The 26,041-nt window shown below is 41.5% G+C and overlaps 1 protein-coding gene across 4 annotated transcripts in view; it reads right to left on the minus strand.

Moving 5' to 3' along the window:
• Positions 1-351: 351 nt before the first annotated feature.
• wdr27 (WD repeat domain 27) overlaps positions 352-26,041 on the minus strand; it is a 79,444-nt gene continuing 53,754 nt past the window's right edge. For all 4 annotated transcript variants that reach the window (XM_077236584.1, XM_077236583.1, XM_077236586.1 and 1 more), the window contains 2 exons: positions 25,476-25,574; positions 352-854 (listed from right to left, as the gene is read on the minus strand). In XM_077236584.1, coding sequence (XP_077092699.1) covers positions 789-854; positions 25,476-25,574 — 165 coding nt within the window. In that variant the 3' untranslated portion in view covers positions 352-788. The remainder of the gene's footprint in view (positions 855-25,475; positions 25,575-26,041) is intronic.

Below are 26,041 nucleotides of genomic sequence, written 5' to 3' on the forward strand. Positions count from 1 at the left end.
GTTAGTATATCTGGCCCTAAATTGCAAATAGCCTTCTTTCTTACTTCTAATTACATAGTGAATCATGATTGGTCCCTTGCATACATGTATTACATCAATTATAGTCGCCTTCATACTACTGTTGACTCTTAAAAGAGAAGCCGGCTGAAAGGTAATAAGAATGCTAAAGTGGTTTGGATATATAGCATTTCATTTATGCAAAACCAAACCTAAAACAAACTTACCTAAACATGATATCCTTATATCCATCTTCATTTCATTTTCTTCATTACAAACTGCTGCAAAATGGGCTGTTATTCAACACACAGATAAAACATTTTAAAAATGAATCATTTTGGGTCTGAAATTGTAAAGTATATATAAAAAAGTATTTTTTAATTTGTATAGTTACATAAACTGAGTCACTCTCAAAATAAGATTTACTTTCACAATTTAGGTATACTTTAATATCCTTTTGCTGCAAAGAGTATTACATATCAGATGAACATGTGCATAATACTGCATAGTGTGTGTATGTGTATCTGTGCATGGGAACGTGTTGCTATGTAATGTTCAAATGGACTTTTCTCTGAGGGTGCATCTTTGGCTTAATGGTTGAGGGTGTGAGCATGTTGTCACATCTGTAGGTTTTCAACGGCGGCTGAAATGATGAAATCACAGATCCTGTCCATGATGTAGGTCTCAGAGGTGGCACGCCAGCATCTCAACGTCACTGATGTAAGACTTTCATTAGTCTGCAGCATCGGTGGACTTGGGGCAAGAACTGAGCCATAGGGTGAATTCCACACTTAAGGGAGAAGAGATTCGGCCGGATGAAATAAAGCCAGTTTTCCATCGAGTGTTCCAGTCAACAGCTGTGAACAAAAAAAAAGACTTCACTCATGAAACATCCTGTTGCAGCGTGAATTAGTTCATGATAAAACTCTCTATTCTAACTATGAGATCCTGAATGATTCAAATGAATGCTATGCAGTTATAAATTGCAAAAGTGCCGTTTCACATAATCAATGGCATAGTTTTTTTCGTGATCAATTATTAAAGCAAAACCACAGACAAAACAGGAACATAACACATCTGCCGTCTTAATGAAGTCAAAGGGTTGATGGTTTTCATTTATTTATATTTGCCAATAAAAATGTTCTGAAGCTTTTATGTCCTGCACTTTGAATTGTGCTCTCCTGAAGACAATTAGCCATTTAGTTATGAAACCCCATTTATTCATCAGTTTGTGTACTGGAATCCTACCAACTCTGGATTTTTACTGACTCTCTATATCTTTTAACGTTTTGACAGACACAAATCAGAAGCAAAACTTCAGAAGTGTGTTGTGACGTGCAGACCCACAGGCTGAAGGGTCTAACCACCACATGGTGCCTGGAGGGTTATAGACCTGAGGTAGCAACAAAGACCTCATTGCTTTTTCATAGGTGGGAAATTGTCCAGTCAGGTTTTACAGTGACATGAAACTTGGGAGTGACCTAAGCCCCTTTCACACAGAGATTCCGGAAAATACACGGATAAAGTGACCTGGGATTTGACCCGGGTTCGCTTGACTTTGGTTCATTCACACTGCCACTGATTTTCCGGAATCAGAGAGTGCGTTCACACACAACCAGTGGCGGCTCCAGAGATTTTCTGGAGGTGGGTTGCTTGGGTCGTCTTACATGCGCTTGACGAGGCACACAAGCACATTTGCACACACACGCAAGGTCTCTCGCTCTCTCTGCCGTGAGCGCGCTACGCGGTTTGGAGCTCGCAAGCTCTAGATTCTAATTTGCGGGCATCAGGTGCCCGCTATCAATATACGGAAGACTCCAGGAACTTCCGGGAGACTTGGGATGTCTGCAAACGTAAACAGGGCGCTGCACCTGTTGGCCAAAGAAGATCGCCTGTTTGGGCCTCATGTTATTTTAGACTAAATATATATTTTTAAATTATTATTTAATACCCTTTTTTAACAACATGAAAAAGACTATTCAAACATGACATTAAAATATAAATATAAAAAATTACAGAAATTTCTCGGGCGTGCTGGGCGGGTGTTATGGCTATTATAGGGGGAGCTACAGTACCACCTAGCTCCTCCCTGACGCCGCCACTGCACACAACCCGTAAAAATCCCGTAAAGACACGTGACATTGATGTGACATGTAATGTAGGCTACCGGCAGCATCTATAGTTTGCTTATGAGCTGCGATTTCTCTCTCACTCATACCACGCTTGTGCATTTTTTCTCTGATTCGATCATAAACTAGCGCATTACGCATCGTTTTACGCTGGCGAACGATCCCGGCTTCAGCGCCATCATTACGACACGGCATTGATTACGGCTTTTGTTCACACAGCGCGCGTTCCGGGATTGAACATGGCAATGTTACTTAGGTCCCCAACCCGGCATCGATCCCGGCATCAATCCCGGGTCGTGTTTGCGTTCACACAGAAGGTGTTCTGGCAATTTCCCAGGATCAACGCGCTGTGTGAAAGGGGCTGGAGTGCGTTTTGAACAGAGAATATCACATACCTGCCTTTACACACACAGTAAAGTATTCTGAAACACAATTTAAAGACATTTGAAAGTTAAATAATACAATTTGAAAATAATTTGAATTTTTTTTTTTTATAAAAAAACATATTCAGTTCCAAACTTTTTCAGTCACAAGTGTTTCCCAAACCTGTCCTGAAGCACCCCCAACACTGCACGTTGTCTTTGTCTACCTAATCAAACACACCTGATTTAACTCATCAGCTCATTATCACATGGCGAAACCAATGGTACTAGTGTAGGAAACAGAAACAATGCTACATCTGTGTTCGTTTTCAGGTCTTCTCAGTGCAAGAAAGATTTTTCTAATATTAACACAGGTTGCCTGATCATAACTCCTCTTTATTTTACATTTAAATACACAAGTACAATTTAATTAAGAACTGTTAATCATTCCCAGTCCTTTTTAAAATAAGTTTCTAGAGACTACACTCACAATTTCTAACAAATTGTGTGGTTGGACTTTATTTTACAGTAAATGTACTTAGTTACCCAAAAAATTACTGCTAATATAACATAACTACATGGGTTAAAGTTAGGTTTAGGGATAGGTAAAGTGTTATTACCTAGTTATAGCCCAGTTATTGTAATTGATATAATAAGTGCACAGTATGTACATGCGGAACAGGACTGTTAAATAAAGTGCGACCAATTGATCTATAAATTAAATTGACTACAGACATTTCCATGACTTTTAAAGATTGTATTGATTTTCTTAATATTTCCAGGCTTGGAAACAACAATCATCTTCAAAAAGCGCTTTTTTTTTGCAACCTATTGAATATAACAAATAAACAAACAAAAATACATCTATGTATAACAAATGAGATGTATAACAAATAAAATACATCTTTAAGTGTAAATGAATAAAAGATATTAAAGCAAAAGCAGCAAAATAAAAAAAAGTATTATTATTGCTTATTTATGAAGATTTCAATGAGTTGGATGAGATGGTTTTTTTTTTAAGAAGGCAGAAAAAAGTATCCGTCATAAAATGTACATAAAAAATAATGAATTATTAGGGAAGAATTCCCTGTCCTATGTATCCTGATCTTCCTTTCATTGAGTATTTCTACCATAGGAGTATACCTAAGCCTAAATGGTTTTACAAGCAACTTGACGATAAATCAGAATGCAAAATATCGTACATTCTGACGCAGGTTTCATAACCTGATTTACTGCAATGTTCACTGACTGAAAGCTAAGGAAGGAAGAAACACAAATCAAAGTTTCAAAAAGAAAGCTGAAGGATAAATAACTTGTAGACATGTTTACATGTTTGTTTTTAGCTCATAGGGGGATCATTTAATATGGTTAGAATAGCCTCCTCGGGATATAAAGCTTTTAGTCATTTAGTCTATGTTTGCAGTGACCCAAGAAAAGCCTGTATTTTAATTTAAATCCCATTTAAATCCCAGATTACCCTGAAGTCACAGGGAAAATCCTTGAAGCTGAAGCTGTGATTTTGAAGACTCAATTTAATTGCACAGTTGCTCTAAACATGCCTTTGAATAAAAAATTATTAGAATTATGAGCACATATGACATGCCATCCTTCTTCTGCCAATAATAGCCTGGCATAACATTGAGTTGCTTTAAATGATCTGCATTGAAGAATAAAGCTGGCTGCTTTAGGGCGGGTGTCAGTAGAGGTGTCTCCAAAAAATGTGTAGACCTTCGGAGGGAAAAGCTGAGAACAGATACAAAGCAAACTGACAGAGCCACTGCCACTGCCCAAAGCCACAAGAGTTATACAAGCAGGAAAATATGCCATCCTGCTGGGCTTACCATAGAAATAAACTTCTTAAGACTGACCCACACTAAAAAGGTTTTTTAAATGTTCTTCCGAGCACATTCAATCACTCTTAACACACCTCACACCACAGGAATATCTGATAAGATTATCTGTAGAACCTTCGGGACTTTACCTAGGATTGTCGGAGGAGGAGAATTGGGCCCAAAATCGACCAGATTATCTTGTAATGTGTGGGTATCTTTACTTAGGAAAAACTGGGCGTGAGAATTTATTTAGTATACCAATACACTGTATAAAGTATATATTTATGAATTCCACAAGAGTTAACAACTGTTAAGTCATGATGCACTGTGAATCCAAAGATGAACGACTTATTATACACGTGGCCTGACAGCCTCTTCAGTCTGTATTACAGTTACAGCCCAAAAGCTCCCAAAGCTGTCAAGAATGAGACATTTTCCAGACACATTCAAATGCAACCTCAAGACAGACCTCTTTAGGTCAGATCACCATCCCTGTGTCACGGAATGGGTTGATTAAAGGTGCGAGGACTCAAGTGCATAAACAAATGGGTATATTTTTTAAGAAAAACAAACTAAACTAAACAAAACACAGGGAGATTAATTAGAGGAGCAAACATAAGAGGGTAACAAGGCAGGCAGGTGGGGAAAATTAAACAATAACGAGATAACAAGATGGGCGGGGTTTGACAATTAACAGGAGAGCACATGGCACAAGGAAATAACATGACAACATGAGATGTGCTCCCAACAGACCAGACTAAACACAAACACATGACAAACCGGGAGTGTCACAGCTCTGTCACTAACCAAGAGAAAACCCAGACAAGGGTGACAGAACTGTGACACCCTGTCCTCATATGAATCCCTTAATTAAACTTAACTTCCATCCCTTGCATCTTCACTTATGAAACATTTGGATTTGATAATGCTTTGAGATACCAATAAAAATGTAGGAAATCACTGTTATCTATTTTATCATATTTTAATCCATTTAGCAGATTTTACCCCCAAAAGTCAGCATAGAAAATGTGAAAATTTACAGACTCCATTTGTGTCTTTAAAGGGTTATTTAACCCAAAAATTTACATTCTGTCATCGTTTACACACCCTTGTGTTGTTCCAAACCCGTAAGACTTTCGCTCATCTTCGGAACACAAATGAAGATCTTTTTGATGAAATCTAAGAGATTTCTGTCCCTCCATTGACAGTCCACGCAACTACCACTTTGACGCTTCATAAAGTTCATAGAGAAATCGTAAAACTAACTCTGAAGAGACTTGATCGCTTTATATGATGCACAGATTTAATTTAAGCTTTTATTCACATATCAACATTAATCAGTGAACATAAACAGAAGCTCAACCGAACCTGCTGAAGCTCAAACGTGCTGCATAACACACGAGAATGAACCTCACTGGTTCTTGCAGAAGCTCAAACGTGCTCCGTAACACGAGAATGAACCTCATTGGTTCTTGCTGAAGCTCAAACGTGCTCCGTAACACGAGAATGAACCTCAGTGGTTCTTGCTGAAGCTCAAACATGCTGCGTAACACTAGAATGAACCTCATTGGTTCTTGCCTAAGCTCAAACATGCTGCGTAACACGAGAATGAACCTCATTGGTTCTTGCTGAAGCTCAAACATGCTGCGTAACACAAGAATGAACCTCAGTGGTTCCTGTTGAAGCTTAAACGTACTGCGTAACACGAGAATGAACCTCATTGGTTCTTGTGGAAGCTCAAACGTGCTCCGTAACACGAGAATGAACCTCAGTGGTTCTTGTGGAAGCTCAAACATGCTCCGTAACACGAGAATGAAGCTTATTGGTTCTTGCAGAAGCTCAAACGTCCTCCGTAACATGAGAATGAACCTCAGTGGTTCTTCCAGAAGCTCAAACTTGCTGCGTAACACACGAGAATAAACCTCATTGGTTCTTGCAGAAGCTCAAAGTTCCTTCATGACATGAGAATGAACCTCATTGGTGCTGAAGCTCAAACATGCTGCGTAACACACAAGAATGAACCTCATTGGTTCTAAAACATCAAGAGAACATGCTTGAGCTTCCGTTTACCATAACTGATGTGCAAGTTGATGAATGTTTACATGTGAACAAAAGCCTAAATTAAATCTGTTCATCATATAAAGCGATCGTGTCTCTTCAGAAAATTTGGACTAAACCGCTCAATTCATATGGATTCGTTTTCTGATCTCTTCATGAACTTTTTGAAGCATCAAAGTGGTAGTTATGTAGCTGTCAACGGAGGGACAGAAATCGCTCAGATTTCATCAAAAAGATCTTCGTTTGTGTTCCGAAGATGAATGAAAGTCTTATGGGTTTGGAATAAACTATTTTTATAACATTTTTGGGTGAACTATCCCATTAATTCTGTTAAAAAGTCTCTCCTTTCTTAACAAAGTTTGGGGTCAAGTTGGAATTTTTTATGTTTTTGAAAGAAGAATCTTATGCTCACCAATGCTGCATTTATTTGATTAAAATACAGTAAAAGTAATATTGTCAAATATTATTACCATTTGAAATAACTGCTTTTCTTTTCAAATATATTTTAAAGTTTATTCCTGTGATGGCAAAGGTGAATTTACAGCATCATTACTCCAGTCTTCAGTGTCACATGATCCTTCAGAAATCATTCTAATATGCTGATTTGCTGCTCAAGAAAAGTTATTGAAAACAGTTGAGCTGCTTAATATTTTTGTGGAACCGTGATACATTATTTATTAGGATTATTTGATGAATAGAAAACTTAAAAGAGCAGCATTTATTTTAAGTATACTTTTTTGTAACATTATAAATGTCTTTACTGTTGGTTTTGATCAATTTAATGTATGCTTGCTGAATAAAATTGTTAATTTATTTCGCCAACTTTTAAATTAAATCTTAAAGGGATATTTATTTAGTATGATTTAGTAGACCTAAAATTTGAATTAATGGTAACATCCAACAGTGTAAAATTGATAACATCTTTAATCATACAAAAGATCACAAAAGTAAGACTAAAGCAAGTAGAGAGGGACAGCTGAATGATTTACTATAATTTGAGGCCTTTTCAAGTAGCTATGCAGACCTGCATTGATTTTTTGTTAGTACTGTTCTTATTGTTGCTCTTCCCTAAAAGGCATAGGTAAGATGCAAGCAACCCTTCTGGAGAACAAAGAACCTGCGCGATATCACACATCTGTAAAATGTCACAGAAGGGTCACACCTGTGCACTAACTTCCACAAGAATGTCTCAGACTTAGCTTATATGTAGTGTCTGCCTGAACGGAAAGTCTCTCTCACTCTCTGAAGCCCGTTAGGCGGTAAAACTGAGAGCATTTGAAGCAGGAGAAATCAAGGCCAAGGATTATACTTTCAGAATTATACATAGTAGTTGTGCTATTTGGACGCCAAGGGTGTGAGTCACACACTGATATCTTCATGTGCATGTGCAAACCACTGTTTAAATTACTTCATTGTTCTTATCTACCAGGAATGCCTCATCCTTAAATGTCCTAATAACACAAAAAGACAGTGTTTTGAAAAGAGGAACTTAACTTGAATAATTGAATTAAATATAATACACAGTGACTATTCACAATAGGAACTTCTGTAAGTGGCTGAATAACAAGCAAAAGTAGGTTACATGGACTGGCTGCAATATCTTCCCTTGGGATATTATGTGAATAATAGGTCAAACATAAACACAAAAAACTACTTTTTGACAACACATTGCTTTACATTACAAAAGTTAGTGAGACAGACAATTGAATAAGCAGTGGAAAAAACGACTGTTAGGAGAATCTTACACCTGAAATACATTAAAACAGGGGAATGTCCTGGAATAAGGATGACATCTCCTTTGGCAGAGACCAGTAAAGCATTACAGAGAGCATCTGCAGCACAAAATGGGCTAATAACCTCATTGTAAATTATATAAAGTGGCCAACCAACCACTGCTGACCATGTACTGTATTTCTCAAATATAATATTATATAAATATATAAATATAAAATAAGGAATTGAAAATAAATAAATAACATAAAAATCTATTTTAAATACATTTTATGTCAACATCACAAAATGCTTGCCCATTGTAAGAATGCAAATATATTTTAAAGCATTTATTTTATTTATTGTTTTACATTGTGAAAGAATACAAAGTTGAAAAGATGACCTCAGGGTTCTGTACAGTTTTATGCAACATGGCTTCCATAGCACTGGATCTCTCCAAACTTATGACCACAAAGCAGCCATGAGATACAGCTACAGCTGTTTATGCAATAAAATCCGGCATCTGCCTTAGGATATAACTCTCTCGTCACACATAGCTTCCAAAGTCCATGTGCTGCAACTTATAGACAAATACAGCCCAATGTGCAGAAATAATATACAGTTGCCTCCAAAAGTATTTGGTCACTTAATTCAAATAAAAATGTCTGAATACCATTGTATTATATAACAAAATATCAAAGCAAGTGGCATTGCAACCAAATGCTGCTCTGCATGGTTTCAATATTAAATTCGCTTTTCTGAGCCATTTTTATGGTAAATTTTTTTTGTCCCAAATGGTGATTTTTAGTAGCCTGGCAAGCCAGACCCACATCAAGATGTTAGGTCTGGGAAAACACCATTGGAATGCTTCAATCCGAGGGGCGGAATAAACAGTTGTCTTTCAAATTTCCTCTGCACGCAATAGGATAGCGCTACAACCAACCAGAGCAACGAACGGCTGTGGCTGAGTGAGTCCCATGCGTTTTCCCACAAGCGGAGCTAGTTGATATATTAAACTTTTGCCGTATCCGGTCGACAAAACTCTGAACACATCTTGCTTTTTTAAGAATGACTTAAGTGCCGTTCTTTGTTCTTTTTCACAAAAAAGAAAAGCTTAACTCCATGTCCTCCAGAGTCGCGGCCAAAGCCGATTTGCAAGACCGCTGTTCACCAGCAGCAGCCGCCATCTTCTCTGTTTTCAAGTAGCAGGGAATTCACGCGGAACCGTCACAACTCTGCCGTCATTATGTTAAGGCCGCCGACCAACTCTATACACGATATGATTGGCCAGACTAGAGTTTAGTTTTTCCAGCTCGAAAGCCAATGGAGAGATGCTAGACTATACTGGCTGCAAAATAAATTTTAGTGGATGTACTGTATGAATTCGCAACTATGTTCCACTAAGTGCCCAAATACATTTTGTCTTAATATGGAACCATCTGTCTGTTTATCCATCCATCTATCCATCCATCCATCCATCCATCCATCCACCCATTCATCCATCCATTTTAAATCCTAACAAATCCTTGCTTGAAAAGTGCACTTAATTCAGTGACATTAAGATATTAGATGTGACTTTAGTGTCCAAATATGTTTAAGGGACAATGTCATAAAGAGCATCTAGTGCAAAAAAGAATTGCAGAGTTGCAGTAAACACTATGGGAAAGAAACTCTAGCATACTTCACTCTTTGAGTGAGTAACAACAATAAACGCAGATTTGACTGATGGAGTACATATTAAAATCGTCTGAATGAAACGAGACCTGAGAGTTTATGCATGTTGAAATATGAACTGAGCTTTTAAACTTCACAGATCTCTGTATCTCAGCCAGCACAACAGCGACCACTAAGAATTTCCACTTCCAGTCTTGGAAATCTGAATGAATAAGAGCTTGGAACAGGACAAAGATAGAGGACAAAACAGTGCATGCAAATCCCAAGGCCATGTGCATATTAATACCAGCTCAAAACACAAGGACTAATTCACACTGGAGAGTTTAAGACATAATATGGGACTGGATGTGATTACACCTATCAAAGCGAATGAACAATGAACCACTCTGTGGATAGGAGACTGCCAAACAAGACAGCCAAATGGTAAAATGGTAAATGGACTGCATTTATATAGCGCTTTCACAGACCGAATGGCCACCAAAGCGCTTTACATATTTGCCTCACATTCACCCATTCATACATACATTCATACACTGATGGCGGTGTCAGCCATGCGAGGCGCCACCCAGCTCGTCGGGAGCAGTTGGGGTTAGGTGTCTCGCTCATGGACACCTCGACACTTGGTCACGTGGAACCGGGGATTGAACCACCAACCTTTCGGTTTGTAGACAACCTACATGAACCACTGAGCCACTGCCGCCCCAAAGATGCGTGTTTATATTTTCCCCCCAAAATTGGTGGGGAAATAAGCTTTTAAGCTTCCAAAATGAAGCAAAAGCACCATAAGTCTCATAAAAGTACTTGATTAATCAAGATTCACCTTAAAAGAATGATTCACTCATGAAATGGTCTGTACTTCTTTCATGAATGCAAGAAGAGCTAGGGCAGAAGATAGGATTCAGTGAATTATGACTTTAATTTTGGTTTGTTCTTCATGCAAACCTACTTCAGAAGACAGCTGTATTGTGTTGTATATTCAAGTTTTATGCTGCAATTGCATCCTTTTTGAAGCTTGAAAAGCTTCAGTTCCCTTTCAGTCGATAACGTCAGACGTAGTCGACGGTCGACTGAATTGGGATCTCGCTAGAGAGCCTATCCTCTTCGAGTACTATTGAACGAGCCAATGTAATTGGCGTGCGTGATTCGCATCACACACTCCGCCCCCGCTGCGCGGGTATAAATACGGAAGTGGATGCACGCACTAGTTGCCTTTCAGTTCGGAGCCGATCGTTTGATGTCTCTGAGAGTGCTGTTGTCTACAACGAGCGAGTGTGTCGGTGTTCTTCAGGAAGACTCTCCCAGTGCTGGTGTTCTACAGCGCGAGTGCAGCGGTGATCGCGAGCTTTGAGCTCTCAACTGCTGTTTTAACAGCAACAAATTTCTAAATGTTTGTGTGTGTTGATGGCTGGTTAGAGGGCGGAAAAGTGAGTGCTTCACTGTTTCAGTTCTCTGTTCAGTGTTGCCGCGGTCATTCCCCTGTGTGCTCCGGCACTGGTGACGGTCCTATTTTCTGAAAGAGCAACACGGGTGCGTTTGCGTCTTTTTCAAGATGTCATTCCGCCCGTGCGTTTCTGGGTGCGGTCGTTCCCTGTCTCTCTCTGATGGTCACAACTGTTGTGTCACGTGTTTGGGCTTACAGCACGCTGAGACAGCTTTTGTGGACAGCTCATGTTTTCACTGTGGGAACATGACTGTCGCAGTGTTGAGGGCGAGACTCGCCTTCGTTCTCAGAGAGCGAGTCCCCATTACCATGCCCCACCCTCGGGTGCTGTGTGGGATGGGTGACCGGAGGATAGTGTTGGATGTCCCGCCCGGTAACCATTCCCTGTGGGCTCCTCACTCCTCCCTTCCACTGCAACCACTGGAGCCTCCTGTGTTGTCTGCTGGTCCATCTGTAATGGGTGGGCCAGCGGTTTCACTCGGGGCTCCCCTGGAGGACAGGACGCCGATTGCAGCATCGGAGGGTGAGCTGACTTCTAGAGATGATGACTCGGCTGCATTGTTTCCCTCCGGGAGTTCAATGTTGCCCGAGCCGGATCCAGAATTATCAGCTATGCTGAAACGGGCCGCCGAGGCTGCCGGGCTCGAGTGGAACCTCCACCGTGTCCCGTTCAGTCTCGGTTGGAATCTGTAGTTTGGTATCTTGGGGCGGGCCGCGCTGGTTCTCAGCTCGCCGCCCCAGTACCTTTCTTTCCCGAAATGCATGGAGAGCTTATCAGGTGGTGAACAGCATCTTTCTCTGCCAGAAACTGCCTGAATAGCTTTTCCCCCTCATTACCCTTGATGGAGGAACGGTGAAGGGTTGCGAGGTGTCCCTCCATTGGAGCGGTCTGTCGACACAGGTGCACCTGTGTCCGGCGGCCGCTGCCTTTTGGGGGGATCCTCGTCTCCCCCCTAAGGCCTGTGAGTTTTCGTCCGTTCCGACGGGCAGAGCTTACAAAGCCTGTGGGCAAGCCGCTTCCTCTTGCGTGCCATGGCGTTGCTGCAGGCTAAAAAGGGCACCCATGGCATGCACGAGGGTAATCCAGACCGTGCGCTCATAGGTGAGCACTGCACTGCATCCGACCTCACCCTCCGGGGCATGAGTGTCGTAGCGTGTGTGATCGGTCTGGCGATGTCCACCTAGGTGGTCAAGTAGCGCCTTCGTTGGCTCAGCCTGGTTGGTATGGCGGATGCGGACAAGGTTCGGTTCCTGGTCTCCCCAATTTCCCAGGTTGGGCTGGTCGGCGACGCAGTGGAGAACTGCATCCAACAGTTCTCTGCCGCTCAAGCGCAGACGGAGGTCATCCGGCACATCCTGCCCCGGTGGCCAGCTGCTGCCTCCACCCGCCGCCGGTCGCAGCTCATCCGCCTGCTCGTCGCCGTGGGCGTTCCCCGGCCGCCGCTCCTGCTGGCCCTCCGCAGCAGCCTCCACCGAGGCCTCAGCATGGAGCCGGACGCAGTAGAGACGCCCAGCCCGCTCCAGGCGCTGCCAAGCCAGGTGGCAAGCGACAGTGAAAGCATTCCGGAGCGGGCCGCCCAGGAATGGATGAGATGCTCTTGGAGTGGCACGATTACTCCCTCCCCCCGGGTGAGGGCCGGGTCGAGCCTTAGTTTGTGTGTGTGTCTGTTCCGCCGCTGGCTCCCTAAAAAAAAAAAAAAAAAAAAAGCGGAGCAAGCGGTACCCACACTTCAAAGAGAGAGCAATTTTATCTGTTCCTGGGTCCCAAGAGGGCCAGTCTGGCGGGTGTGACCCTGTATAGCCTTACACCCCTCAGCTCCCCCTTGGTCGCCAGCAGGCAGCTTGGTGCGTTCGAGGACCCGGTCATCCGCCTTCTCACGCGCCCCCTGCCGCTTGTGGAGACAGGTAAGTGTTGCACAGCACACTAACACCACTCTCTCTACTTTGCTGCCCCACCTCAGGCTCGGCTACCCCGCTCAAGTCAGTGATAGTCATCACATTAGGTGTTGAGCAGACGTGCTCCTGAAAATTCAGCTATATTCATCACACCGAGTGTTGAGCAGTGCTCCTGACTTGTGCGTGCTTATCTTATCCTGCTGGCGAAGGATTTGATATAGCCGCTCCTCCAGCTGGTACGAAGGCCAGTTGTAAACTCGTTCTTCGTGCTACTAGGTGGTGGGTCGTGACCATCTTGGCCCCAGATTGGTCTGCAGCTCCGACCTGAAAGACATGTGCTTAAAAACAGATCTCTACCTTCCGCACCGAAGGCCATCCTGTGGGTTGCGTGTAAGGGTGGAGTATCAGTACAGTGTCCTTCCCTTCGAGTGCTCCAGAGCCCGTTGGGTCTTCAGGTCAACTGGAAGAGAGTAATCTCGCCCATGGGCTGAGTATCTCTTTTTCAGTTTTGGAGATGGACTCGGTCTAACACGTCTCTCCAATGAGAATGTGTTCAGCTGGTGTTTGAAGTGAGAAAGGGTCCCACTGAAAGAACTTTCAGAGGGTCCTGGGGTATATGATAGTAGCAGCCATTTGCTTCCTCCATATGTGACCGCTTCAGCGCTAGCTTCATGATCGAGTCCCGAGGTGACCGTGGCAGAGCAGCTCACCCTGTGTGACTATAGATCATCCCGGTCTGCTGCCAAACCCTCTTCAACAGAGGGGCCATGTACAAAGGGCGTGTTTTAACGGGGGCCTGGGCGGCCCTCGACTACACGGGCATTGGTGCCTCGAGTTGTTAGACATTGCGACCGTTGCGCAAGCTTCCCTTACATGTCACAACTCACCCGTCACCTCCTCCTTGGAGTCAGAAGCTTCTGAGGACGCTTTGTTCCACTCTTCCCGCTCTACTCAATCGTGCCGCCATCGAGCCTCACGACAGTTATAGCCAGTGCAAGTGGAGACTCCATCCCCTGGGTCCAGCTGGGTCATGACCATTCCGGGGCCGCTCAGTTGCCCCTCCGGTTTCGTCTTCCTGCCAGTGTTTGTACAAACCGAGCGGACTACCCTTGGACAAACACTGGCTCTCAGCTGCCCCAGGGGCCCGCATAAATGCGTTTAACCCCAGTGAGCCTTCTAAAAGCGACTGCTACTCATGGTCGCCTTGCGCCTGCTCAAGTCAGTGAATTCATCACACTTCATGTTGAGCAGAAATGCTCCTGAAACTCAGTGAAGTTCATCGCACTCAGGTGTTGAGCAGCAATGCTCCTGTAGCTCAGTGAGTTCATCACACTCAGGTCTTGAGCAGAAAGGCTCCTGTAGCTCAGTGAATTCATCACACGCAGTACTGAGCGGAAATGCTCCTGGTGCTCAGTGAAGTTCTTTGCACTCAAGGGTTGAGCAGAGATGCTCCTGAAGCTCAGTGAGTTTATCACACTCAGGTGTTGAGCAGGAATGCTCCTGAAGCTCAGTGAACTTATCACACTCAAGTGCTGAGCAGAAAATGCTCCGGAAGCCCAGTGATCTCCACATGTTGTGTTGAGCAATGCTCCTGTCTTTTAGCGTGCTTACGCCTTTAGAAGTGGAACCTAGTCGTTGAGTGCGTCTTCTCTCCAGAGGAGATCCTGAAAGCTTTCGATCACTTCAGTGCTCTCTTTCCTGCAAAATGGGTTGGAGTAGGCTGTTTTCCTTCACCGTCAAAATGATGTTGCCTCGGTGTTTAAACGACGCTCATCGTGTTGCAGAAGTGTGCAGACGCACGTTCTGATCGTCAGGTTCCTGAGGAGCAAGGTCTTGTAAATCCTTGCATCCCTCTTTATCCTCTTGGGCCTTGTCCCTGGTGCGATTGCACTGCAGAGACCGCCCCTGAGCCACTGCAGGGAGTGAGTTAAAAACTCTGTTATATCAGTTCTCCTGCTCACGTGGTCTCTACTAGAGGGTAGGGACTTGCTCGCTTTCGGTCAACGTATTGTGCCTGGAGTCTGGGCCGGCTAACTCTCACAAGCTGAGACCACGGCTCGGATTGTGCCCATGGTTCCTACCTCTCCCGTAATAGGAGCAGGTGGTGAGCCTGCAAGCGCTGCCCTGGAGGAGGCAGATCCAGCCCTGGCTTCTCTGTCCGTTCGCTTGGACGTGTACAGAATGCAAGCTATAGACCTCAGACCAGCTCTACAAATATCTGTTGGAACTCAGCAGAGAGGGAAGGCTGTTTCCATGCAAAGTTGCACTTAGTGCTTGCCTTCATTTCGGTAAAAATCCGAGATGCAACATGTCCACTTAGGTGTTGAGCTCCTCTATGATGAGTGTAAAGTGCTCCGCCTGGGTGTTGACGATATGCTTTGCTAAACAGATTCTAGAGTTGGGGGCTGGACGACACCTAGTTGAACCGCTGCTTCCCGTGGGCTCCCTTCTCATGAAGCCAGTTTCACCGTGAGCCCGGTTCAAGTGTCGGATTGCTGCGCCGTTCCCCTCCTATGGACTGGATACGTGCGCCTTTCTACTCCAGTTGAGTTCCCTTAAAATTGAACCCTGTTGAGTTCCTCCACACCCCTCCGACGTCGGACGTACTGAACGTCTGGGGTTAGGCCTACCACTCGTAAGCAGTGTGGAACCTGTGTTAGGCTGGGTCCATATGTTGCGGTCCCTACGGCAACCCCATATGTGTATTCTTCCACGATACGGCTCCCAGCGGCGAGCCCGTGTCTTCCCTCGGCAGAGTCTCTCTGCCGTCACTGTCCGGTGTGTCTCCCCCCATCTTAGGCTGGAGCCACCCCAGTGACATTCCATATGTTAGACTGCCCGGTTTCCGCCCAGTTCATATGTGTATTCTCCACGTTACCTCCCTCTGGGTTGGATGTGGCTTCCGCAGCGTCCCTTCCTTCCAATGTACGGGGAACGCTTTCCCAGTGGTCCTGTAGGAACAGCAGTGACTTCCCTGGCCTAAGCCCTGTCCTTCCCTGCCTTAAATTTGCGGGGGCATCAGGAGGCTTTGGTTTAGGCACTGCAAGGTGGCAGCGTTAGTGGCGTTTTCAAAGGTTATCCCAATTCAGTCGACCGTCGACCACGTCTGACGTTATCGACTGAAAGGGAACGTCCTGGTTGCGTATGCAACCCACCGTTCCCCGAAGGAGGGAACGGAGGACGTAGTCCCCTTGCCCTGCCGCTAGACCACCGCTGACCCCGGGTTACTCTCGGCTCCTCAGCGAAAAGCAACTAGTGCGTGCATCCACTTCCTTATTTATACCCGCGCTGCGGGGGCGGAGTGTGTGATGCGAATCACGCACACCAATTACATTGGCTCGTTCAATAGTACTCGAAGAGGATAGGCTCTCTAGCGAGATCCCAATTCAGTCGACCGTCAACTACGTCCTCCGTTCCCTCCTTCAGGGAACGGCTGGGTTGCATATGCAACCAGGACGTTCTCAGTCATTGCAATCCGATGGAAAAGAGAATGAAAAATAATCTCCGAAAATATCTCTTTTTGTGTTCTGTAGGAGAAGAAAAAAGTCATATCGTTTTGGAACAACATGAGGGTGATATAATTTTGGGTGAATTATACTTTTAAGTGATGACTGAAGACTTCTTCCAGAGGACACTTCATTTCCTTCTGAAGAATAGACAGGCTATAATTGAACATCTGCTGTGTGTTCTTGAAAAATGAAGAGTACTACCAAAGCAAAACAAGCCATTTATGGTTCACATAATGATCTGATCAGCCATTGTAGTGAACAACCATGGCCAAGATCTCTGATATCCAGACCCGTAAACAACAAAACAGCTAAGAAGTTGACTATTTAGGTAAGAGATGACACTACAGATGTGTTGGTATGGACAATAAATACTCAAATACAGAACCATCAAAAGGACTGCGTTAAAAAAACTATAATATAAAAATGTATGATTTTTTTGGCTCATAGTATGGCCTTAAACAGGGGCCTCCATAAATAATAAAACTAAGCAGGGATTCACTGTGACATACATTACTATTTAAAATATTATGAATCCTGGCCTATAATAATGTGCATACATTAAAGCATTTGAATGTGATGCTTAAATTGCAAAGCCTTTAAAATAATCTTTCTAGAGTCATATCCTTAAATATACTACTGTTCCACAACAAAGTTTGGGGTCTGTAATATATTTATTTTTAGTTGTTTGAACAAAGTCTCTTATGCTCACCAATGCCACATTTATTTGATAAAAAAACAGTAAAAACAGTAATATTGTGAAAACTATTACAATTAAAAATAACTGTTTTCTATTTGAATATATTTAAAAATTTAATTTATTCCTGCGATCGCAAAACAGAATTTTTGGCAGCCATTACTCCAGTCTTCAGTGTCAAAGTGTCAGAAATCATTTGGTGCTCAAAAAACATTTCTTGTTCATTGAAAAAAATTAGCTGGTTAATATTTCTAGTGTAAATCGTAATACCTAATTTTCCAGGATTCTTCTGTTCAAAAGAACAGCTTTTATTTTAAATCTTTTGTCAAAATGTCTTTACTGTTGCTTCGATCAATTTAACACATTCTTGCTGAATAAAAGCATTAATTAAAAAAAATCTCACAAAAGTTAGTTCAAACAATAATTAGTGGACCCTCTGCAGCTCCACCGTGGACCCCTTTTGAAGACCCCTGATCTAAAGAAATGCAAGTATTAATGGTGAGCCCTTCAATCTGACAACTGATGTCCTTTCAAATCATTCCAGAAAGACATACTGTGGTATTGAGCACCTAATGCAGAGCAGGTGCATGACATTCTCTTTTGTCAGGGCTAATACATAACCATGAAATCAGAGTTCCTACTTCAGTGTGGAAGGGTTTTTCAAGGCCATCTCTACGAAATATGATCATGCATCTGTTTCTGGCTTCAGACAAGCAAGTCCGTCAAAAGCTCAGGCTGATCAGTTAAAGTGCTACATCCTGACTTCCTACACACACTCCAACATATAAACAGATGCTCCAATGGATCATTCAGAGCATGCACTGTCAAAGCCAGTAATTTAGTTTTATATTTTCTGTGCTAACATGAAACTGAGATAAATAATTTGAGGATAACTTGAGGAGATGACATGATGTACAAGACCCGCAGTTATATTTACAATACAGACTCCCCAGAAAGCAGTGATTGGTGTGAACAATTAATGTCATCTACACAACCACAATGTCTGTAAATCATTAATGGGCTTTTAAATAGTTTATACCTTTCAGGCCGATGTGTGGTCACACATTGATGGACTGCTCAGAAAAGTTCTCATTTTTCACAAAGACAAATTTTGACCCAGATTTGGACTTGGTTTTCTATTCTCATAATCTTTCTTAGACTCATCCGTCTATAATCCTTCTGTTTTAATGAGTTTTGCAGGACAATATGTCTTATGGAAGAATGGTAAAACCATCAAAAAACAACACAACAAAATAAAACATGCAGGCTTTTAAATCATTTACAATAATTCTTCTCATACATCTCATTCATAAGCATAAAGCGGCCTTGTGCAAATATGATCTGCTTTTCTTGTTTGTGGGGTAGCATTAGAAAAATAACTAAATGCCCTCAGTCTTCTGGAATGCTTTACATAAAAGCAAGAGGATCTACAAAGAAGGTAATACAAGTTAAAAACAACATGAGGGTGAGTTAATGGCAGATTTTTTTATTGGTGTGAACTGCTACTTTAAAGTCAGTGTCATAAACTAACATGATGTAGCCTGTATGTTATTCTGTTTTTACAACTGCTCATCTCTCAAATATTTCCCATTTCTTATTCATAAACAGAGCACACACTTTTTCCGCTCTGATAAGGAATGCTCTGTAGATGACAGATAGTTGAGTTATGGAGCAGAAGTACTGGCACCACCACTGTGCTGGGGATCCAAAAGGTGTCAGTCTGAGTGCAAGGCGCTCTGGGAAGTTGTGACATGGACAGAGGAAGAGGTGGATTCATGAGAAAGGAGCTGAGCTAAGGCACATGGGTCAGGAAGTCAAGACGCAAGACAGCCAGATTGGACAAGATTGGCTAATAAAGAAAAAAAAGCCTAGTCCAAAAACCACTATTTGGGCACTTCGTGAAATGAAACTTTAAAAATTCCTGAAATCAAAATTCTGTCATTATTTACAGTATTTACATACTTATGCCGTTTCAAACCCAAGTATGGTTACTCTTTTCACATATCTTTTCCATAACAAAAAGTTTATACCAAGCTTCAAAAAGTCACCATGAAAACAATAAAAAGTAGTTTACATTTCACAAGTAAGTAGTCTGACTTGTGTGCATTATTGAGACATGATTTGATTATCAGTGAATAATAAATAACATTTTGGCCTGTTAATCAAACAATACTGTTGTATAGCTTAAAAAAATACTCTGCACACTATGAACTGCATAAATATTTATTGATATTAACTTTATTATATTATATTACATAGATGTACACTACCGATAAAAAGTTTAGGTTCATAATAGAAGTATAACAGAATGATTTCTGAAGGATCATGTGACACTGAAGATTGGAGTAATGATGCTGAAAATTCACCTTCACCATCACAAGAATAAATTATATTTAACATTTTTTAAATTGTAATAGTACTTCAGAATATTTTCACAAAAGTATTTTCGATCAAATAAATGCAGCCTTGGTGAATATCAGATGAAAATCAGATATTCAGAACATCAGAACGCCGACCATACCCTATGAAAAGTAGTGCATATTAGATTTTTTTCCAACTTTTTGTCTGTTTCACAGAACAAATATAACAGATTTCCATTACACGAGAGTAGATGTTAAAACCTCATGCTGATTTGTACTCGGCTTTCTCCAAGATAAGCACCAACTAAGACATAGCTTTACAGTAACCTATGCTTCTCCATCCATTTACGCTTCTTTCCATATGGTGATGTAAATCTCCCTCTGTCTGGTGTTAATATGTGTCAGCAAACACAACGGCTGCAACCACAGTGCGGTCCCTCCATGACAACCGTCTGGATTGAGCTGAGTAGGGGACATCTCTAGGGTCTTCAAGTGGGCACCTTGCGTCCTCAGTGTTTCGTCGACTAGCCCACGACACCTCAAGAGGGGTCGACAGTGACTCTGGCGTCCCAGACTCACCCCCCTCCGTCCCCCACTCAACTCAGCCCAGCTTACTGACCTCTACTTCCCTCTTGCTGCTGAGACCTAACCACAATCTCACAATCTCTCCGCAACCCAACCATACGCGCCAAACCGTTTGACTAAGGCTGTCGAGCACCATTGGTGCGTTAATATGCAGTTTCAGTGGCAAAGGTTCCGTATGGCATACCACCTACCGCAAAACACAATATCTGCCCAACCACCCGTCATTCACGCAATATACACAGGAACGTAATGACTGTAAATACTATACAACCTATACAAATAAACCAACAGACTCTTCAAGTTTTCAAGAATTCTACGAAACCGTAGCGTGGCGGCCTGTACACAGCCAGCTAGAATCTTTCCGTCTCAACCACAGCCAGTTGCCGCTCCTTTCTGCTGTTTCAGATAAGTTCTTTACTGTGCGACGCAACTCTTGGCCACTGAATCCGACATCTCTGAGGAACCGGGTTGTAGAGTGTGCCACAAAACCTCGACAACCCACTTCCACTGGATAAACCTGGACTCTCCATCCTCGCTGTTCTGCTTCAGTGGCCAGATGAGCATACCGCAGTTTCTTCCTCTCATATGCCTCATCTACCGCATCCAGTTGAACAATGCGTGCTGATCCAGACCACAAAACAATATCTGGTCGTAGGTTAGTGGTGGCAATCTCAGGTGGAAAAATAAGCCGTTGATCAAGAACAGCCAGCATCTTCCAGTCCCTAGCAGCTTCCAGTTGTCCTGGGCGAGAATTGGTGTTAGCACCTTTTCTTGGTGGTTGCTCGCCTGGGCGGAGGAATATTGTCTTCTGCGTGTAATGTTTTGCTAGAACAGGCGGCAACTTATTGGTCATACTACGCTTGCCTTCAAATGCTAAAGCCAAACATCGCAATACTTGGTCATGGCGCCAAGTAAACCGACCTTGGCTAAGAGCCACCTTACATCCTGTCAAAATGTACCTTAGTGTGGCAGGTGATGAACACAAAGGACAAGAGGGATCCTCTCCTACCCAGAGGTTTAGGTTCTGCGGTGATGGGAGAACATCATATTTTGACCTAATAAGGAAACTGATCCTACTCTCTTCCATTGACCAAAGGTCTTGCCAGCCCATTTTGCGTTGTTCCACACTCTCCCATCTCATCCACTCTCCCTGCTTGGCCTGGGAAATGGCTTTTATACATCTCATCCTCTCCTCCTGCTTTCGCACCTCGTTGACTACCAGCTTCCTCCTTTGAGCTGGGCCTGCCTTGTGCCATTTAGGAGGAGCTAAACTGAGCCCAAAACCCCCTCTTCCATGCTGTACCTGTCCCACGATATCCCCAATTTGAAGGTCAGCCGTTGCCTCTACTACAGATTTCTTTGCTGACCACTTTCTACCAGTTTTTACCACAGCATATATATGAAACAAAGACATGATGGAAAAGTAAATTATAACAGAATTTTCAAAAAAATTTTGAGAGAACTATTACTTTCAAACACATTAATGGCACTGCATTAGATAAAAAATATCAATAAGTGGCATTTATTTTAAAGAAAGATAGCACAGGCAAAATGTTCACACAAAAAAAGGAGAGAAAAACACCTGTCCATGGGTAGTGTGTTGAACTACACCTGTGGTTATTCTGGGACAACTGCCTTCATATAGTCACTAAAAACATATTGGAATCATTTAGGAACCAGTCCAAAAAAAAACAAAAAACGTTAAAACATGTTAGTTCTGAGCTATGCTCTAGCGTCATTTGCTTGCAGACATCACTTGGTTTGATTTTGTTATCTAATTTTTATCAATGAAATTAATGTACTGTAATTGTGGTGTTTCAGGGTCACTGTCTCTGAGATCACTATAGAGTCTCAATCCAATCTAAACTATCCAAGATTAAGAAACACTCTTTCATTAATGTAACAGAAAGTTTGTGTCAATTAAAATATGTACTTGTAAATGCTGGTAAAGTATTTGATCTGATTGTTTAAATCACTAGAATTTGTCTGCCAAAGATGTCATAGCCCTGGGTTTTCAATGCACAGAATCCCTTAATGGAAAGCACAAAAGTCTTTCAGAGGATCATTTGCTCAAGGGCCAAAGACAAGGCAAGACTTCAGACAGCTTCATATCTTCAGTTGATATACTGACCAGATGATGACCGAGCATCTATTCCCCAACAAGGAAGATCTCCCTGCCGATCACGTCTCTCTCTCATGGCCCAGAGAATCAGAGATGTGAGCACACGCTGAGTTTACTCCAGAGCGCTTTATAAATCCCAAACATTTGCAATGCATGAATCACACTTTCCCTCGCAAAAACGTCCTGTAGTACTAAACCAAAGAATACATTTTACAGCGCTGTAAATAACCACTCACTCCTTCCTGCGTTCCACTGTCCAAGGTTACAGCACGTTTGTATCCACCGCTGATCAAAAATGGTTAGTGAGATTGCTAATTTGTAGTTTAAAGATAGTTCACCCAAAAATAGTCCTCTCACTATTTACTCATTCTCATATTTGAAACTTTGACTTTGACTCTCATATGTGACTTTCTTTCCTGATTTCCATTATAACGAATGAGGAATACAATATGATTCTTTTATGGTGGTTTTGTATGGGAGCTTGTTTCCGCCACAGAATAATTTTTTTTAAAAGATAATTGCAACTTTTTCTCACAATTTTGAGTTAATTGTGAAAATAAAAAGTGAATTGCGTGATCTAAACTTTTTTACGAGAAAAAACTCGCAATTCTGACTTTATATCTCGCAATTCTGACTTTTTTTTCACGCAATTGCGAGTTTACATCTCACAATTCTGAGATATAAACTATATCTCACAATTCTGACTTTATAACACACAATTGCGACTTTATATCACGCAATTCTGACTTTATATCTTGCAATTGCAAGTCAGAATTGTGAGATAAAAAGTTAAAACTTAAAAAATTTACTTTTTTATTTTTTATCCTGTGGCAGAAACAAGCTTCCATAGTTTTGCATCATTTTTGAAACATCCAAAACTCAGTCCTTTTTATCTGCAAATTAAAAAACTTTTGAAAAACATAACATTTTTCCTTTTGTGTTTCACAAAAAAAGCATACACATATACACACACATGATGTTCACACAAGTTTTTTGATTTTTGAAGATGACATTAAGTGGAATTCACCCTATCTATTTTCTAAATGCATGTTACTGTATGCACCTTATTGATCTTATAGTGAATTATTCATCCATGTATGTTTTTTTTAAAATGATTAATCAAGTAATTTATCAAAACGTAATTACTCAATCTACCAGTAAAATAACTTTTCTAGTGATATACGCAGACTTCTCCAATCATTTCGTCTGCATAAAACCCGACCCTTTCTTAAAATTGAATGCAAGCTCGATTTCAGATCTGCCTTGATCCAAACAACTACCTCTGGATTAAACCAAGTCTCTGCCCTACATTTCTTCTTTTCAATAGTATGTTTCACTTGGATGTACATCACAAAAACAGGAGAAAGTATCTGTCGCTGCTTCCATAACCTTGATGGATTTCTCAATCCATATTTATTATATCATGTCTAACTCACTGGACTCTTAAACCTATTGTGCTTTCCATGGCAACACAAAAAAAAACTTTTTTAGAGCTCTCTTGTGCCTAAAGTAACAACCTTAGCAGAGTACATACTTGATTCACAGCCCGCCATACACCAGGGAACAAAACGTATATCTCAGATCGTTCCTCAAAACATACCTTTAGCACAGTTGGCAAAATCATTCATGTGAACATGACAATGAAACAGATATTTGTTGGAGTGTATTTGACTAACATTCGATATGAGGACTCTGTTTATTAAAACAGCAGTATGATGGCTGTAACAGGCCCGTTTGAGTGATGTGTTGAGCTGTGTTGGAGACCAGGGACTGAGGTGAGGACACACTGAACCGAGTGAGGGGTGTCGAGGCTCGTGCTGTGTCTCACAGCGATCTCCCCACACAACATTTGATTCGCTGCGTGAAACCCCCATGTGGAAGCTTTTTCTGTGGATTCATTTAACGGTGAAAGGAAGATGGGGTTTCTCATATGTCCAACAGTAAGGCAGCGGGACAAAACACACTGTAAAACATACTGAGCTGCACTAAACGAGAAAGGCTGTAATAAAAGAATCTCATTCAGTAGTCAAAAATTTTCTTCTTTTCAGTACCTTCATACCTTGTGTTATTGTAATCTATGTCATGAGGTATTTGAGAAAAGAATCTTTCTGTCATTTATAGTCTTTGTGGTTAGAAGCAAAATTCAAGAGTACAGTACAAAAAAAACAAGTACACACAAACAATTCCAGTCATTTCAACAGGAATCCACATGACCAGGAATATCTCATGAGAGTGAAACATTTCCCCACTCAGATATAACTTTGGGTTCAAGTTTGTCTCACAATTTTTCTCTGACAGAAAGTGACTTTGTGGACTCCACTATTGACAATGGACCTTTTTTGCAGAAATCTCCTTATGTGACCACATCTTAATTTTAATTAAGGCAGGATAGCATGCATTGCTTGGTTGGGAAGCATCCCAGAATGCACAACAATAGAGAAAAACAAGCCTGCAGACAAGGCGAAAGAAATACAGTATAATTCAGTACTGAAAAATACTGGTAACAATTGTGTAATTAAAATTGATTATTTTACCCAATAGGTTAATGTCAAACATAACTGAAATTAATAATGAATTATGCCTTATAGGTAGCTGCCTATGTAGGTAATGCACAGCATGGCAGCTCAATTGGTTAGACAGAGGTAGATTATAGTGCTTGCAAGGCAGCATTGTATTGATATTTGACAAAGAGTATATTTATCAGTATGGTTTGAAAAAACGTTGCCGCCTTAAAATTTTAAGTACAATCAACTTGGATGTATAAGTCACTTCAAGTTAAATTATATTAAACTGACTTTTATTATACATTATATTAAACATTTATTTTTTTGAAAATTGCTTAACTTATTTTGATGAGTTAAAGCAATGTAAAAATGTAAAAAAAATCAGCCCAAATCATGTACAAAAACAGTTTTGTTATAATTTCAGTCTTAGGTTGTGCAATTGGTTTAATTTTCTTACACCTATTCACACAATGAATAAATGCAATTGGAGGCATTAAGCCAAAGCCTAAAATGCCCTAAAACTTAACACTAACTGCTTTGTAAGAACAGGTATTGTTTTAGTAAAATTAGAGTTATCGTTATATTGTTTTAGTATTATTTACCTCTGGATTTGCAGGGTTGAAAGCCACATTTAGGACCGTTTCAGAGTGTCTCTGGAGCTTATGGAGAAAGTTGCTGCTGCGTGTGTCATATATATAGGCCTAGAAGAAAGGTTAAAGGACAGGTTGAAGGTTGAAGTCTCAGCACATGAAACACATATTATCAACATCAATACAATATAAGCAAAAAATGCTTGCCTCATTATGCATTCACACTCTTTGTAAAGAAACTTTCATACACTGGCTTCAGTGTCTGAGAGAAAAAAGTTAAAAATGTTGAAGAGGCCAAACATGCTACGTCATGTTGCATGCTGTAGGCCTATTTGTGTTACACAAATGTGCAAATCTAGGGATTACAAATGTAGAGTGTGAAATCTTAAAACCTAACTATCCGGGTAACAAAGATAAACAGTATGCATGGGTGCATGTCTAACTATGGAATCTTCTTGATAGCATTTTGGCAGTATTTATAGCTGGCAGACCAGCAATCAGCAGACCTGCACTATTTCCAAGCTCAGGTCTGTGTAGTGTTTGTAGCACAAAGTTACACTACTGTTCAAAAGTTAAGG

This window comes from Siphateles boraxobius, unplaced genomic scaffold, assembly GCF_051911475.1.
Source record: "Siphateles boraxobius isolate OS27281-9 unplaced genomic scaffold, OSU_SipBor_1 20, whole genome shotgun sequence".
Classification (NCBI taxonomy): Eukaryota; Metazoa; Chordata; class Actinopteri; order Cypriniformes; family Leuciscidae; genus Siphateles; species Siphateles boraxobius.